The 18,637-nt window shown below is 37.3% G+C and overlaps 1 protein-coding gene across 1 annotated transcript in view; it reads left to right on the forward strand.

The window, feature by feature from the left end:
- Positions 1 to 18,637, forward strand: part of LOC129002623 (roundabout homolog 2-like) — a 267,217-nt gene that overhangs the window by 236,242 nt on the left and 12,338 nt on the right. Inside the window, exons 4-10 of the mRNA XM_054430569.1 lie at positions 9,016 to 9,169; positions 9,554 to 9,684; positions 10,163 to 10,429; positions 10,857 to 11,134; positions 11,856 to 12,060; positions 13,917 to 14,218; positions 15,201 to 15,431. Of these exons, the coding sequence (XP_054286544.1) occupies positions 9,016 to 9,169; positions 9,554 to 9,684; positions 10,163 to 10,429; positions 10,857 to 11,134; positions 11,856 to 12,060; positions 13,917 to 14,218; positions 15,201 to 15,431 (1,568 nt within the window). The remainder of the gene's footprint in view (positions 1 to 9,015; positions 9,170 to 9,553; positions 9,685 to 10,162; positions 10,430 to 10,856; positions 11,135 to 11,855; positions 12,061 to 13,916; positions 14,219 to 15,200; positions 15,432 to 18,637) is intronic.

The following is an 18,637-nucleotide window of genomic DNA, read 5'->3' on the forward strand; positions in this document are numbered from 1 at the left end:
GACTAACTTTCTTCTCAAGTAAACTTTATAAATGCTAAATTTCAACATCTTCACCAACTCAAATACGCAGAACTAGCTAACTAGGAAGCACAATTCCTGAAAATTAATTTAAAATTTCATAAACTAGTTTAATAGGTATCATACTTTTAAAGATTTATCAAGTAACATACATGATGCGAAATTAACGTATTTAATGACAAAATTAACCCCATTTTAAACTAAATCGTGTTTAAGGATTGTTTTAAATTGTATGCTCCTAAACCAAACCAATACATAAAAATCTGAACGACACTTTCCTTTTAGACAGTTTAATATCAGAAAAAATAAATTTCAAAGGTTGTTTCAACCCAAATCTACAGTGATAGCCACAGCCAATTAGAAAACACACTCCTCTATTCCCAGCACAAACAATAATAAAGTCTAATCCCGACCTCTCCGCAGTACCAACGTGACGTCACCAGGGGACAAAATGTGCTAAAAGGTCCGTATTTGAGAAGTGAGTCAGTGGTGTAAACTGCCCAGACGCAGCGAGTGTTCACCTAATTTGGGGTGATACGGTTTATCAGCGGGGGAGGGTCGGACCCCAATATTGTGTTAGGCCCAGCCATGGGTCGTTAGTTTCACTTTTATACTGTTAGTTGTCCCCATATCTTATCGCTGGGACGAAATCGCGGGCTCTCTTGAAAATGGATTTTCCATCTTTAGTTTCCATTTTTAGGTGTACTGGGGGTCGATTTTAAAAGGTGTGAACACAGAATGTCAACACTGTACTAAATAGCTTTTAATTGAATTAATCGAAAGTTATTTTTTTTTTATCATACGTTACTAGATTAAAAAAGACCCTCCTAGTTTCCCAGTAGGTGTCTATTTGTGTCTCTATTTTGTCTGTGGTGAGTCGGCGGCTCAGTCGGTAGTGCCACGGAATTCGGATCCAAGGCAGTGATCATGGGTTCGGATCCTGGTACTGTACTAGTCCTCCCCTTGATTTGTCGGATATGTTCCACGAGGCCTCTGTGGCCCTTGTGGGCATCAAATGCAAGGTTTAAAGAACCACAATATCTCAAAGTGTCTAAAAAAATGTTTGGTGTATCAGCCTAATAAATGTTGTTATAAGTGTGCAAAAATTATGAACACCTTCACCCACTTTCAATTGAGAAAAGATCGACTTGTTTACTAAGTACTGTACAAAGAAAGAATGCTTTTATCAAAGTCAACACCAATTTCGAAAGATCATTCTAAAATTATGATGTGATTAACCAGCTCAAACGAAAATCAGCAATGCAGTATCATCACGATTTATATCGTCCACTCTAGTTTAGCCCTAAACAAACCCTATTAGAACACGAACTCTAACCAAATTAGACGACACGCACCGTAAACGACACCTTAAGTGTGGACAAGACATTATGTCTAGACGAAGCCGACACGTTGAAAGAAACCGACAACACACACATTACCTCACACACAAACACAGCCCACACACTGTCGCACCAGACAAGGTACAAGCACCATTCATCCTAACCAACAACAGGTACCAACACCTCTCCTTATACCTGCGTGTACACACCTTCAGTCTGACAAAACATATCTTCATGCAGCCCTCAAGTCCGTCGGAGTTTAGATAGCTCGCAGTTCAGTAAAAAGGAGTACTCATAATTTGAATTGGGTTCAGGAAAACATTAGATATTTTAGTGTTGGATTAGATTTACAGGATGCAGACACACTGGTGTGGATTTGAATGTGAAAATGAGTGAAAGATGGGTTTTGGTGAGATTATAGCTTTATATGTATAAAATCAGCTGGTTATTTTAGCTGAGACCATCTTTTTAAACAATCACCTAGAACATGTGGGTACAGACTTGAACCAGTAAGCGTATAGCACACACTGTTTGCAAAATTAAGTCGTATTCGTATTCTCTCTCAAACGTTTATTTATTGTCTGCCCCTCCAAATGCTATATATTAAACCATCCAAGTAGTGGTTTGTACAGACGGATCGGTGATTAACTTAGCGGGATTTGAACATAAATGGTCAATCGAGCAGGATATCAACCCCAGTCAGATATTTATTTATATCCCAGCCCGTAATGAATAGTCGAACTTACAAAGATAACTTAATCAGTGTGCGTCAAGACCAAATGGTGCCCTACATAAAATTTAATCAAATACCCTCCACTAAAGACCTGCCGCCAGCACACCCCCTCCCTCCACCGCTGATCCCATATTTCAAACAAACGGCCGGAAATGATTTTATCTGGAGTGGGGTCAAACTGTGAGGGGAGGCGAACTGAAAATTGATAAAAGATTGGTTTTGAGCTCTTCCCTGTGACATTTAGACTATCGTAAATATCATGATAAATTGGAAAAAGATAACCCTTGCCTACCCTATTCAATTCCGATACAAGGTCCCCCAGTCTAATTAGTTTCTGAGATTTTCAAATTCTCCCCTATCTCGCCCTTCTTGACTTTACTACTGTTGTCTTAACATTTGATATTCCTAAAGTCTATTAAAGTAGATTAACAAAAAATCAACCAAAGATATGCACTGTTTTGGACTGCACTACACAAATGCGTGAAACATTAAAATATTGTTTTACTTTAATATTTCCTATTTACTAGAACACGCATACATAAATAAGAGTGTTGTCCCCTTAACCTAAGAAGGCGCCTCAAAAAAGCCTTCGGAAAAGAAACAACTTCTGCCCAGACGTGTTACTTCTTTTTCGGAAGCATAGTATAGAACACCTATAGGTTTTACGAGAGCACTTGAATTATTAAGTAAATAAACAACCAAAATCTTGTGACTTTTCTCATCTAAAATTGAACGTTAGAGTGCTCTAACTAAACTGTGGCTGCATTCTTCTTCACAAAAAGATTTAAGCACTTCGTCGACAACGGCAGTTCTTTGTCTTCCCAGAAGCCTCGTAGGAATTTATTAAAATCCCATTACTAAAAGAAATGAATAATTACATAGAGTACCATTTAACGACGCAAATTATGATAATACGCCTCTTCATAGCCCATTGTTCCTTTACTGGCCAGGGCGGGCAGCTTTATGCACGGTAACAAAATATGCTTTCCGGCAAAATTGAAAAAAGGCAATTAAAACTCAACGTGAGGCGGCGCCCAGATTTTAAACGACATTTAGCGACCAATGAGCACCGCCCTGTCGACAAAAATCGGTTATAACTTAATATTCCACGAACAATAAAAACAATGGTGATATTAGGAGAAGGTCATTAAAATACTAAATTAATGTCCGAGAATTAATAAGCCGCCCCAAATACGAATGCCTCTAAGAGAAATTAGCGCAGTTTAGATTCCTTTGTAAAAACGACACAACATCGCTGTCGTTTTGTGCGAGAGGTGAATATTAATATGGGTTACAGAAAGGCCTTTCGTCTCATAGTTTATTTTTGCTTTAAAAACAACACATTTTTCTCGTGATCGGATAAATGTATGCGCAAAATTGGCCGTTTCGCCTCAAGTAAAGTAAGACTGATCTTAGCATGAATACCTGAAGGTTTTAGGGGCATTACTAAAATACTATGGAAGTTTGTAACTGGATCCTGAGACTGACTATTCTGAGTGTGCTTAATATGTTGGCCGTGTGCCTTATTTTTTTAGGGTGAATTTTATAGGACGCGCTATACTATTTAATAAATAGGATAAGAAATGTTTAAAAATTGACCATTTTATTGCAAAATAGCTAGATTTGCCCGAATAGTAAACATATCGGTGCATACTTTACATGTACCATGTACCGGAGAGAAGTAAGTGAGCATAGGAGTGCCAAATCTATGAGGCAGTGCAGTAGGTATGTGTTATCATGGAGGCATTAGGTATGATGTACACTCAAATGAGCTCATCATAGGTACAGTTTTATACTGATCTCCCCTACTCACTTTACACACATATACATACTCATTACTACTATTGCTAATTTAATAACGAACCACCCAAAATCATATACAGTTTTTACAGCATGCAGGGGTGCCCACAGGGGGGGGGGCTGTGACGCAGACTGCGTCATTGAAATTCTTGGGGGGGGGCTCAAAAAATTCAAATGGGGGGGGGGTGGCTAAAGCTAATTGCAACAGTGTTCAACATGACGACAGTCCAAAATATATTACGAAGTCGCCAGATAGAAAGTCGATTAATTAATGACAATAGTTATATTATTGAATTTAATTAGTTAAAATAGGATTTTAGGATAGTTTAGGATTCGTGTAGAAAGTTATTATTCAAGATTAGCAAGACGTGAGATCTAAGAGGGAGCGCACGGGCTGGCTCAACTGCTGTGATAGATAAAAGATAACGCGTGGTACAGACACGTCCAGCTACACCACGACTTAGCACAGAACACTTTGTTGACATAAAGCTTGTTAAAATACGATCAACAGATCATAAGATCGTATCATCAGATGCGTAAGTAGCATCTGCTACAATACTCTACACTATTGTGTAGATACTCGATTACCTGAGTTAATAGGGAGGGGGAGTAATGAAAAATACGGTTAATCCAATGTAGTATAAAAACAGATGACAAACCCATTAAAACGCTGTAAACAGCCATTAACGATACGATTTGCATTCTTATAAACGAAATTCAATATTGCACAATCATTATTATTGTGCAATAACAATTTTATTGTAAATTTCAAATCATTTATCTTGGTCCAGTTGTACAAATGGCAACGTTTAAAATTATAGCTAAATCAAACTCAACTAATAACTACCCAAACACTGCATTGCTATAAATAACGTTATTATTTAAGGGACCTGTTATAAGGTACTACTCATGATAGACAGGTAGGCTACCGATAGGTGCTGTATCACAGCATAGGAATTGATAGATAAGTAGCCTAATAAAAAAGTGTAAAATTATATTTAGAGATAATTAAAACACTCTTAAAAAAGAATGTAACGAGAACAATCTTGTTATTCTTTGTCTTTGTTCTTCTGTTCTTTAATAGGTTTCTCTTCAATTCATACGCAAATTCAACAAGTCGCCATATTTTGGCCTACTCATTGGCCAATCACAGCCTTCTTACTAAAGTTACCATTACTAATCACAGTTTACTAAGCATTATATCGTCATCATTCCCCAGCTGTTGTATCTGAAATCTGTTGTAACATAGCGCACAGCAGACAGAAGTGTAAAACAGCAGCAGACGATTGTTGGCGCAAGCGTTGTTTCCATTTCATTTTCATCAAAGGAGCTGTGATGTTTCCAAAGGGAGGGAGAGGGGATCGTTATATCAAGAGAAAGACGCTGACAATTCGTTAAGCAGAGGTTACGAACGCTATATGGATATTCTGGCAATAAAAAATTCCTTAAATTGAGGTGACTTATAAAACTGTAATTTTATTTATATAGAAAGATAAGTTTTCCAGTCCTGTACAACACTGATTCACGCTCTTTTCCCGGTAATCAAAATTCAAGTACAACTTGAAACACAGAATCTCCGGTTCCTAACCTGGATGATGGCTAGTTATTTAATTTAATTTACAGTTACATATTAGTACCCATGATAAATCAAACCCGTTATGTAAGCCAAAGCCACACGGTTATTAATCTCACTTGGTTTTGGATTTGCTTACAAACGTGATCGTAAATGGTTAGGGCCTACACAGTATTCGTAAACAACATTTTATGTAATCATATCCAGTGACATGTAGAAAAAGGAATCTTAATCAAAACAGCTGTTCGTAATTTCATATGTGACGTCTTCTCTTAACAGATTGCAGTATTAGTATTTCATAAATAATGACGTATGTAGTAAACATGGAGAAAATAAACTAGAAAAATCACACAAAATTGGGTTTTCGATCGTCCGTTATTTTATTTCCAAAATAGTGAGGCCATATTTTAATGGCTATAAGGATACTCTCGCCAATCCTGTCGATACAATTAAACCATTAGAATCACACAAAGAGGTTTTTGTCGTCAATTTAATACTAGAACACTAAAAATTCAGTTTCAAGCAAGACAAATATAAAAAAATTAAATTACACGAATTAATTTTTTTCCATACATTTTTTACCTCCCATCTAAATTAACCTATTCGCAACTCGAGTCTACGCACAGGCCCTGCCTATGTAGACTTTTTCCTTTGTTATAGAAGGTATTTGTTTTTTTTTTACACTTTTGTTCGCTTTATTTCTACAGTATATAATTTTTATTTTGTTATATAGTTAGTAATGTTTGCTTTATTGCTGTATTATATTTAAGTAAAGAAAAAAAACAATGTAGGCCTACTTATATGTATATAATTAATGGAAAATAAAAAATATTATTTAATTCATTCATTTCATTTTCATTCATAATCGGTACTCTAGTTTTCTTTTTTAGAGTAGGCCTAAATGCCTTCTGGGCCGTGACAGACGGACATAAATTGAGATAAGACATGTTTCAACTTCTTCAATGTATAAAAAGTAAAAATAACCCAAAATATGTATAATTCTGAGCAACGTACAGACAAAACTATAACTTTATTTATACATAGTATAGATTAACTGGGTTTGAATTTTAAATATAAAAAAAAAATTATAAAACTTCTTTAATAGTTTTACAAATAGTGCTGGGTGTGGGAATAATGTTTCTTCTCATTTGTTGTATACATCCTTTATGGGGGGGGGTTGTTGCTCAATCGGGGGGGGGGGTGCGTCATGAGTTAGGGGGGGATGGGCACCCCTGCAGCATGAATCGCATTTTGCTTAGTAAACTTTCATTGCTGAAATAGTGTGTATTTTAATATTTCCATCGTTGATTACCAACTGTTTCCTTTGCAGTTTTATTGCATACCATATGTTTCCCTCATTAACCATTGGTCATAAATTAGATCAAGTCGTACTCATTGTTATTTATAGTGTATGTCTGGCGCCGTGTGGCACAGTCTAGGCCTCAGGCCCGCGTAGGCCGGCTACCAACGTGGGCAACAAACAGCACTCTCGCCCAGCTCCCGGCCCTTACCTTACCTCGCATTATATATCGGCCCAACAATATAAATACAAGGCGCGGACATGCGTTGGTGCTGCTCTCTATTTATCGCCGCTGGAACTAGAATATATTACAAGCTAACCAGTGGTACTGACTTGCATTTATTTATTGGTCATTTTATTTTAACGGCCATGAAAAATTCAACTACTTCATAAAAAATGAACATGACGTGCCATGATACTTTCCAAAAATAGTTTTGTTCAGTAAATATGTTTATCGCCTCTATCGTACCAAAGAGCAAAGTAATGTGTTACAAAAGTAAATTCACTATTTTCGTACGTAAGATGTCAGTACATTGAACATTACTGGTCAACACTGTTATAGTACTGTAATATTTCCTTTTATACCAGTGCGCCTTCCTTCTTTCTTATTGAGGCAAGTGAGACAAACAACGTACAGACTTTCAGTGCCTCATAGCATAAATCAAAGCCTGCCTTCAAAGGCAATATAAAAAAGCAAACATACAACATACAACAAAATCATGTGTACATTGTTTGTTTGTTTTTGTTTACCTGTTGGAGTGAGTGTGAGTGTTGTTGTGGGTTGTGGTGATTTCAGTTTATGTTTGAGTAAGCTTACTTGAGTTCAGATTTATTTTAATTTTGTGGTGATGTGCCATTGTGTCAACAACGAGGTATTATAAGTTCAGTTGTGTTCGCCACCAATTACTGGGAATTTTAAAACTCAATTTATTAGATTGTTCACTGTTGTTGAACTACTAACTGTAAAGTTTGTGAAAGCGAAAACCTCTCCCAAGGAACAATGATTTCCCTTACGTTTCTGCGAAGGTTTACCTTGTCTTCTGTGAAACCAAGATACCATACCATGCCAGGGGACAATTTACCTTTTGGCTTAAACAACAAATTCAAGACAACTGCCATGGTTGCCGCTTTCTTCGGCAGTGCTGCAGCAGTTCCTTACCTTGTTTTGCGCCATCAACTTACGAAATAAACTATCAGAATGACATTTTAGCCAGGCCTAAATATAAAACCACACACCCAAAGAACTAGCCTAAACATGGACCTGACTCAGCTTATTTATGTCATTAGGGTGTTAAAAAACAGATTTCATTAGGCCTATTTAATACAATTCTCTTTATAATGTCAATCTTGTAGACTTACATCTTAAATACAAAGATTTTTTGAAACTGTACACGTGGTTATTATTTCATTTTCCCCTTTATTAGTCAACCGACTGTAGGCTACATTAGAGTTAAAGATTAGCCTAAACTTTAAGATGAGTTATCACAACATTAAAAAAAGATAACGTATTTCAAGCAATTTAACTTAGCCCCTAGTTAGATCTATAAGCTTACCATCACTTCTTTTGTAGGCCTAATTATTTTCAATAAGTTTTTAATGTCACTCAACTTTAAGCCTAAATGTTCGTCCAAGAACACTTAACTAAACTTAGGCTACTAGCGTAGAACAATCTTATTGGTGACACTAAGTTAAGTTAGTTGCTCAGTTATTCCCAAATTTAAAGGCAAATTTAATATGTTAGACCTAAGGCTACATATTATTTAAAACTGCTTAGGTGTTCTTAATAGGCCTACATGTAAATTGGAGGCATACTATTTTACCAATGTCGTAACTTAAACATGTTGTAAGAGAATGAAATGATCCAAGCTCTAGTCTTATCTTTGGTAACTTATTGCTATCAAATTATTTTTGACCACAGGATCAACTTGTTCTTTGTATTGGAAGGGGAGCCCCTTCAACACATATGGTTTTTCGGCCATGGAAATGAGTTAACTTAAGGTTAAATATTCACCATAGCCTACAGTAAAAAAATATTCTGGAAGAACTCTTGGTAAAAAAGGTGATATAAAATAACACCATATTTACAAATTGGTGTAGATTAAGGTCTAACTCATCCTTAGTAAGGCAAGACAATCGGAGTTAGAAATTATGTTGGTAATGTATTTCATTCTTGGAGCGATGCTAAAAAACTGATTGCTTGTAATCTGAAGATAACTTTGCTACATTTCTCATTGATCCTCTATGTTTACAGTGTTGAGGGACGAGTTTCGGGTGGAGCCAAAAGACACCCGAGTTGCTGCGGGGGAGAAGGCGCTTCTTCAGTGTGGTCCACCCAGAGGAACACCCGAGCCTTCACTCTACTGGAAGAAGGATGGCAACGTCGTGGAGATAGAAAAGTCTGACAGGTATGTAGATAGGTTGACTCAAGAAAGAAATTAGAAATTACAGTATCCTTGTTAGGGATTTGATTTAAACCGGAACAAGTAGACGAGCAGTGTTTTGGGACCAATGTATAAAATAATATATTTAGACTTTTCTACAAGTTTGTTCCCTATTAATCACAAAGATTTACAAAATAAATACCGAAGCTAGGATGGGTGTAAACGATACTTTCTTTTATTTTTTTGCTACGCTAGTTCATAACTGCAATTGAAAATTCAAATTTGTTCCCACGTCAGCAGAACCCAGTTTATTTCTAACAGAAATTGTCATATGGGCATAGTTATTGACACACACATTTCTCAAAACTTAATTTTAAAAGTTTTTCTAATACTTCTATCTTTTTTAAGGATACGAGTGGTGGATGGAGGCAACCTTCTGATATCGGATGTGAGACAAAGTGATGCTGGACGTTATCAGTGTGTTGCGCAGAATCTTGTCGGAACCAAGGAAAGTGTCAATGCCACACTCACTGTACACAGTAAGTTTAAATAAAAATTATTATTCTAGTAACTATGAATATATCAGAACTTTGCTATGTCTAGAATTGAGTATTTCATTGATGTATCAAAACTCCTTCTACACATACATGATGATGATATGGACCAAAAGAGATCCCTAGTTTATTTCAAATAGCCTACCAAGTGACCCTTGATAAGGTTTATTTGTGGGGTGGTCCTTATCTACCACAGAAGTCAAGAGTTTTCTAAAGTTTAGAATGCTCAAGCTCTATCTTAAAAAAGGTCTATTCAATGGTCAAATTTACTGCATAGCATCTTAGTTGAAAAATTGACAGATATTTTTTTAAACAAATATGAAATGGCAAAATAATGTAGATTTTTGCCTAACCACTACAAATCTCCTAGCACAGTGTTATGACGTAAGTGTCAAGTTTCTGAGACAAAAATGAAAGCGCTTTGAAAAATTTAACGAGTATCTGACGAATGTTTCTGTTTCAGCGAAACCGTACATGCTGTCAGAACCACGAGATGTAACCACGTCTGCAGGACAGAACGTGCAGTTTGACTGTCGCGTAGGTGGCGACCCTCAGCCTCGAATTCTGTGGCGACGGGATGACGGGAGGATGCCTGTGGGACGGGCACACATTCTAGAGGACAAGAGTCTGCGGATAGACAGCACAGTGCCAGAGGACGAGGGGATCTACATCTGTGACGCTGAGAATGATGTCGGCACTGTTAGTGCTAGGGCTTCTCTCATCGTCCATTGTGAGTAACCTACTGTTAAAGGGTATGGACCAAAAATGAGAGAGATATTGTTTAGTAGTATTTAATATATTTTAGAATTAAAGAATTAATGTTAACAATTTTAACTACACACATTGCTCAGTTGACGAGTGTGTTGTTTGTAAGCGTCCGCTTTACTGTGGGTAGTTGAAATAATGTTTATTGAAATTTACATTAGCTGGGAGTTCTCGGTGCAATAGTATTTATGGTGATTTGACCAATTGTATGCTTTTGTTGTTTTACATTTAGTAGGCTACTTTCTTGAATAATATAACCTACAAGATTAACAGATCACTAATTTAATTTCATACATATTCAATTAAGTATTTATTTCTCAAAGATAAATTGTTTATGTAACCTTAGATCAGAACATCATAAACTAGTTTTAGTAACTTTTTGAAATTTCCAGCTGCACCAATGTTTACCAAGAGGCCGACCGACCTGGTAGTCGGTCTCCACGGAGTCGCTCGTCTGGAGTGTGCTGCTGAGGGTAACCCCCCACCATCTGTGTTCTGGAGCAAGGAGGGCTCCCAGGTCCTCATGTTCCCTGGGAGCAGCTACGGGACGATGGCGGTGGACCAGGACGGGACACTGACCATCACAGGGGTCCAGCGGGAAGACGCAGGGTTCCTGGTGTGTTCTGCACTCAGCGTGGCTGGTAGTGCTACGGCTAGAGCGTTCCTGCAGGTGAGGCTGAAGTTGAAAATTTAACTAGTAAGTTTAATATTTTGGTCGTACTATAATTGGATTAGCTTGTTTGTTATGGATTTCTGATTGCAAATAGGGAAAACCAAGTTAAAATTTTAGCTTAAAAATTGTTCTTGAAAGTTTAAAAAAAGTTAAACCTTATTTATCCTTATATTTACCTAATATTTACCTTATTTTTAAGCCTTATTTATCTCATGATCCTTCAATTTTTTTTAAATATACTTTGTGCTGTATATATTTTTGTGACAATCAGAAATCAGAACAGGTAGCCATGTTTTTGAATCAGAAATCATGATTGTGCCAAAATCTGCAAGCACCCATAGAAGAGATTGAGATAAGGCCTCTTTTGTCTGTTTGGTGTATGAAACATGAAAACCACAAAATGCAATCCAAGCATTGATTAAAAAATTATACTCCGTTCACAAAATTTAGGCGGTTTTAGGAGAAGAAATCTACCCCCTCCTCATCTTGATCCAACCATTAAAACATAGTTCGTCAAAACGTCAATCAGCTGCAAAATTAAACAGAAAAAAGTGGTGAAGGGGAACTTGCCCTCAAACCGCCTAACGGACTATAGTTAAACTCATTTAAAATATAAAAAAACTAGGCCTATACTAAGGGGGAGAAGTATCTTTAAATATTTGAAAGTCCCTGAAATATAATTTACATTCTGGAAAGACTCACTTTTGTATTTCATCAGGTGACATCAGTGGAGGACGTTCCACCACCTCTAATGGAGATCAGGCCTACCAACCAAACACTGCCTCTGCAAGGGTTGGCCACACTGGTTTGTCAGGCGAGAGGGTCGCCACCACCGCAGATCAAATGGTACAAGAACGGCTCACCGGTAGACACAGCGTCTGGCCGGCTGTCCATCAAACACTCGGGCTCTCTGCAAATTGAAGGTTTGTAGGCGTTCATCTTACCTGCAATAACTTACTACGAGTCCGAGATGTGGTTTTTTCATGGTACAAAGTGGTTATCTTATTACATGATATGGTTATAGGTTATAGGTGAGTTAACAGATGAGTTTTGATGACTGAGAAGTCTATGAATTGTACGTAAATTTTTTATGATACCGAACAATTTTAGATTTTGAATTTGGAACACCTGGATTTGTGCTTCAGTTTTATTTTTGTTAGACATTGGACGCCATAAAATCACCTTTGTTAAGCACGGGTCACACTGGGCTGCTTGCCAGCCTCTAGTGATCAGCATCCATGGGACCTCTCGAGTACTTAATCGATTATGTGACCCGATTATGTTGATAAATAATTATTAACCAATTACTTGTTCAAATACAGTACATATAAATAGAGTGCATATACTGTAGGAAAGGGCATTTCATATTCTCATAAAGAACATAGGAATCAGAACCCCAGAAAATAATACAAACAAAAGGATGTGGCTGATGGAATGTTTAGACATGTGTTATGTTGATGTGACTGTAAGTGACACGGATGATTATAAACAAAAGCCAATAGGTTGTGACTTGTGAGACAGCTGTTTATAAAAGAGGTCCAGCGGGGAATATTTATGTGGGAATGTTGACAGCACTGTGTAAACACACTTGAATGTGAAGAGCTCTGTAGGCCTTGTGTGGCCAACTCTTCAACTTCCTTCTCGTCTTGTCTTGCCCTAAACAAAAGAATATCTCTTCACCTCGTTTTTGAAGATTCCAGCCTATAATTTAAATGTAATTTATGCCTGTACTACAGGTTGAATTTTTTCAAAATTCACGTGGTAGCCTAAATTATACAAATAAATTATGCAAAGGACTTAAAAGGTGTTATAGAGTGCAATTTAAGATTTGGTTTCAAATTATTAACAAATTATTAGGCCTATTCAAATTATTTTTGGATAAAGTATACAATCAGCAAACTAACTTAAAAATCCTCTAGCTTTCAAATGCCATTAGCTGTAGCCTATTTACATAGCAACTTAACTTTAAATAATCTTAACCTGTAACTAAGTTTTTTTATATAGCTTTGTGGTCTATATACATAACACAAACCCTATTTCAAATAGAACTACAAAAAGAAAATTTTTGAACTTTAAAAATTATAAAAGTTGTTGATTTTGTTATTATTTTCAGATTTATTATTTACATTCCACAAACAATTAATTAAACAAGACAGGGTTTTGACATTGAAACTTCCTTAAGCCATTATTTGGATCCGTAGATGTCCCATTTAATCAAGAGGTATTTCCTAGTCATCAGCGATTTAGTTTGTAGATTAACACTAATACCGAAACCCTACCCAGGCTGACGCTAACCGAAACCTCCGGTCTGTGAGATCCCATTTAAAAATAATGGACCCCGCTTAGAAACACACAAACCGAAACCCTGGGCCAGTGAGACCCCGCTTTAAAATACTCTAACGCTGGGCTCCTGAGACGGGCCCAGTTTCGGTATAAGTGTTAACAATCAGTGACATAAAAAATCTTCGACCTTAAAATCAAAATTAAATTGTATTCATTAATCCAGCACGGGAGGTACCTTGGGTTTTTTATGGTTTAGTTGCACATCGTTTAGTACTCAGCTGTGTGCATACTTTTCTGTACCTAGCCTTAGTGGGAATCCCCATATACTTAGTGTGTTTTCTTTTTTAGAAATGAATAACATCGGTTTGACCCGAAAAATCATTATCCAAACTGGCCTTGGTCTCAAGGAGTCCGGATAAGAGGGAGTCTAATGTAAACAAATTTGTATGCACCACTCTAAAATGTAAGTAATAATATGTCTCCAATAACATTGCAGATCTACAACCGTCAGACGCTGGACTGTACACATGTACAGCTACCTCTGCTAGTGGTGAGACGTCATGGACAGCTGCTCTGACTGTAGGAGGCCCCCATGTGCACCGCTCGTCCTCCCCTGCAGCTCTGCCTCAGCCCCCCGCCAGGCCCAGTGTCACCAACTCTACCCAGAGCAGTCTCACTGTCACCTGGCTGCCTATCAGTGATGCCAACTTGCTGGGTTATACTCTGGAGTACTACAGCCCTGACTTGCAGACAGGCTGGGTGGTTGCGGCTCACAGACTGAATACCAACACTGTCGAGGTAGGCTGTTTAGAGTCAAGAAGGAAAATCCTATGGTAGGTATAATCTACCACAAAGAAATTGTTTTCATAGTTTTTACAGAGAAGTAAGGAACAGAGGAACTCCAAACACTTAAGTGTACACTAAGGCAAAGTCCGACAACACTCCCCTTGCCCTCATGTACTACAACACTCACGGTGGAGGAAGACCCTGTGCCCTGTATGATAGGAATTTAAGCACAGTGCTCGCCGTTTGGGCTCTTCCTTGCTTATCACAAGTATATCTCCAACACAACATACCAGAGGTGAAAGTGCACGGATGTCCCATAAGTTTTTCCTCTGTACCTTACTTCTCTGTGGTTTTTAGTACGTGGGTCTCAATAAAATCCATCTTAGAACCACTGTCCTACGGTAGTATTATTATGAAATTTAGTTTCTAACTATAAAATCAAGAATGGCTGGAGTTAAACAATTTTTTTAAAAAGTTTGTGTTCTTACTTCTCAAAAAACCTTCACCTGGGTTGAAATGCTGTCAATGACAATGAAATATTATAATGTTTAAGTATTGTGTTTCTTGTGGTAGCATGAACTATTTTTCCATTCCTACAAATATCCTTAAAAAGACTTCATCATACATTAGAGAAGAAGGTATGACACAACTAACTTTGGCCTTCATATGAATAGAGTTCCAGGTAGATCGTTGCACACAAGGTTTAGGACACAATAAACTTGATATTTCGCCGCTTCAAGGGGTTTCTTTAGAAGATGATGAAGTTAAAAGAAAGATGTCTTTACTACTAGCAGAGTTAGTACAGTTGTACAGTTTTCAAGTTCTTTAAGTATCCATTACTTCTTCTTTAATGTGTATTCCTACGCTCAGTATTATTTCCTCCAAAAAACTTACCATAAAATTAAGCAATTTTTTATTCTGAGTACTCTTCTAAAAAATTATGAAAAGGTATGACAATTTTAAACTTTACTTAACTATCCCTTATGAATTGCAGGTGACTGATCTCAAGCCGGACACAGCGTACGTGTTTGTAGTAAGATCAGAGACTGCTGCTGGTCTGTCAGTACCTTCGGATGTGTCACCTGTGGCTCGTACACTGGCCGCGGACTCCGAGGCCGTCCCTCACCATCAGCTGGAGGAGGCTAGGGTGAGACTGGCTGCTAAGGTGGTGACTCTCACCCATGTCAGGGCAACTGCTAGCACTGCCATCACACTCTCCTGGGAGGTAGGCAACTTACTGTAGATTTACTTGTACAAATCCTTTGCAAATAGTTCACTAGATGAAACACTTCCATGAAAAGACCCCTACATGGATTTGTGCCTGAAACATCCTTGGCACTTCGACCTGCGAACATGAAGTGCATTGAGAACCAATGTAAAGAAAGAACACACACACAGCAGTGTTGGCATAGGGTGTGGAATCTGAATGAATCCCAGGGTTTCAGTGGGCATATGGTTTGGAGGTTCTTCTCTGTGGTAACTTTTGCGAACATCTAGTTGTACCGTACCCTATTGTAGTTTCAGACCTTGTCGGTCCATTTTCAAGTGTCTAAAGTACGTTGTGGTCTATCTCTCACCTCACAGTCATAAAAGTATGCAATTGTGTGGTTGTATTGTGCAATTGTTTTATTTGGTCTGTGGTTCTTCAGTCTTTAAAATGTGATCAGGCAAATGTAAATTTGCTTAGTCTGCAGGTTTGCTGCTGTGAAGCTTTTATTCATCCGCCAATCAAATCAAATCAAATCATGTTTATTAGCACATAAACGTACAGAGGTTTTAGATAAATGCACAGGTGCTTCGTCATTCTTCTTAGGCCGGGGCCACACGGGGCGGATCGTCCGCGCGGCTTATGATCGCGCGATCATAAGCCGCGCAAAGGTGTCCCGGCCACACGGGGCGGATGAACCGCTTCCGGTTGAGGTTTCTCAGCCTACGTACTGTAAAAATTATAACATGGTTTAGTTCACTCGTTCTTGTTGTAGTCATGGACGAAACACTTATGTTAGTTTGTGAATTAGAAGCGTGTGGTGAGCTAGAGACTAAGGTTAACCGAAATCATTGGGTTCATCCTTTCACAACCGATAAACCATTTGTGTCCCAAACCTTTTACGAGCACATGCGAAACCATAGTTCGGAGCTTTATTTCTATTGCATGTAAATAGCATCGTTTGATGAGCTACTTCAATTGCTTTGACCGCATATAACTAAAAGGAAGATACTCTAATGAGAAATGTACAACATGAAATACAACATGAGAAATCCCACAGACATGGTTTGTATTAACAAGTTCTATGTATTTGTCTGTATCGAACATTTTACACCTATAAACCAAAACGAACAAGCACGAATGCTGGTTCGCGAACTCGTTCGAATAAACGACACGTAGGTTTACACGTTTGTACCAAATTTCATCAAAATCGGATCATTTTGCTTGAGTTATCGTGCTAACGGACACATATATATATATATGAATTTGAACGGATGGTGTTTTTGCCCTCTAGGGACCCAAAATGAAAAATAAAATCGGTCCAGGGTCCAGGTCTTACCATGAGTACTACGGTAATAGCTTATTCCCTATATGGGAAATTCGCTAAAAACAACTACAAATGCTTGAAAATGAGCTCCAACCGCGCGGACAATCCGTATCGTGTGGCCACTCTCATAAGACTACGTGTGTCATCCCCTCCAACGCGGGTTATGATCGCGCGGACGATCCGCGACATGGCGCGGACAATCCGCCCAGGCGGCTTAGGATCGCCCCGTGTGGCCACTCTCATTTGATTCAATGTGTTGTCGTACCACGCGGATCATCCGCACGGACCGTCCGCGCGGATGATCCGCGTCGTGTGGCCCCGGCCTTATAGTCTAATATTATATAATGTCATGTTTTACAATGTATTTATTAATAATAAATAAAATAGTTTTTTAACATTTGCATTTGAGGAACTCTTTAAATAGACTGGTCAAAAGGTTTAATAAAAAAGATAACGTCAAGCTTAAAACTAAATAACAAGATTTATAGAATTTAATTATAAATAAAACATAAAAAATGTATAAAACATGTAATTTTAGTCAATAACGAGGTCTTCATTAAAATTTCACAACAAAAACGATATATATAAAATATGTAACATTTAAAAATCAACAAGATTAACATGGAGAAGGAACTTTTTACCCTATAAAATATTATGGAAGTAACAGGACCTGCTTATAACATTTGAGAGTCATTTAGAAAATCGTCAACTTTATAATAGGCCTTTCTGATCAAAATACTCTTAATGTTATCAGCAAATTGTGCTGGACTCATTGCTGTGTTTTTTAAGTGATTTGGAAGTTTATTGAACAATTTAATTCCCATGTAATGAATACTTCTTTCTAAAGATGTCGTAGAATGATGAGGGTATATAAGCAAATTCTGGTTTCTAGTATTGTAATTGTGGCTATTTTTTTCTATAGAGTACCAATTTAAATTATTTTTTACATGACACAGAACCTCAAAAATGTAGATACATGGTACTGTAAGTATTTTTAAACTTTTAAATACTTCTTTACATGAGCTTCCAGGCTGTTTGAGGGTCATGGCTCTTAGGCATTTCTTTTGTACTTTCAATACATTTTTTATTAAATTTGTTGCGCCCCATAATGTTATTCCATATTTCACTAGCGGGTAAAAATAGCCATAGTACAAAATAAGTTTTGTTTCCATGCTGATACAGTGTGTAAGGCAACTCATATTAAAACAAATGCTATTTAATCTCTTACATAATGGTACAATATGTTCATGCCACTTCAGATTTTCATCACATATTACCCCTAATAATTTCACAGACTTCTGATTCTTCAAATCATCATTGCCAACTGTAACCTTTATTTCACCCTCTCTATATTGCATACTTCTGAAGTGAATTATATTTGTCTTGTCTGCATTCAGCAACAGTCCATTTATTTTAAACCAATTTTCTAATTCTTTTATTATTGTCTCTGCTGTAAATTTAATTTTTTCTGTGCTATTATCTCTAATTAATGCTGTAGTATCATCTGCAAACATTACTATATCTGTCTTTATATTCATTGGAAGATCATTAACATATATTACAAACAAAGCTGGGCCTAAAATTGATCCTTGAGGGACTCCTGAATTTACAGTACAATATTTTGATTCATACGTCATGTTATCTATACTTAATGATGTTTTTTGCATTCTTTTAGTTAAATATGATCTAAACCATTTCAGACTGTACCCTCTGATTCCATGTACCTCTAGCTTTTTTAACAGAACATCATGGTCTACACAATCAAAAGCCTTTGACAGGTCACAACAAATTGCTGCAGTGGTCTGTGACCTGTCCCATGCCCTGTAAATATTGTCAGTTAGAGAGATGAGTGCTGAGTTGGTGGAATGAGATTTTCTAAAACCATGTTGACTTTTGG

The sequence above is a fragment of the Macrosteles quadrilineatus genome, unplaced genomic scaffold, assembly GCF_028750875.1.
Source record: "Macrosteles quadrilineatus isolate MER2022 unplaced genomic scaffold, UCM_ALF_1.0 Scaffold_9__3_contigs__length_116548681, whole genome shotgun sequence".
Classification (NCBI taxonomy): Eukaryota; Metazoa; Arthropoda; class Insecta; order Hemiptera; family Cicadellidae; genus Macrosteles; species Macrosteles quadrilineatus.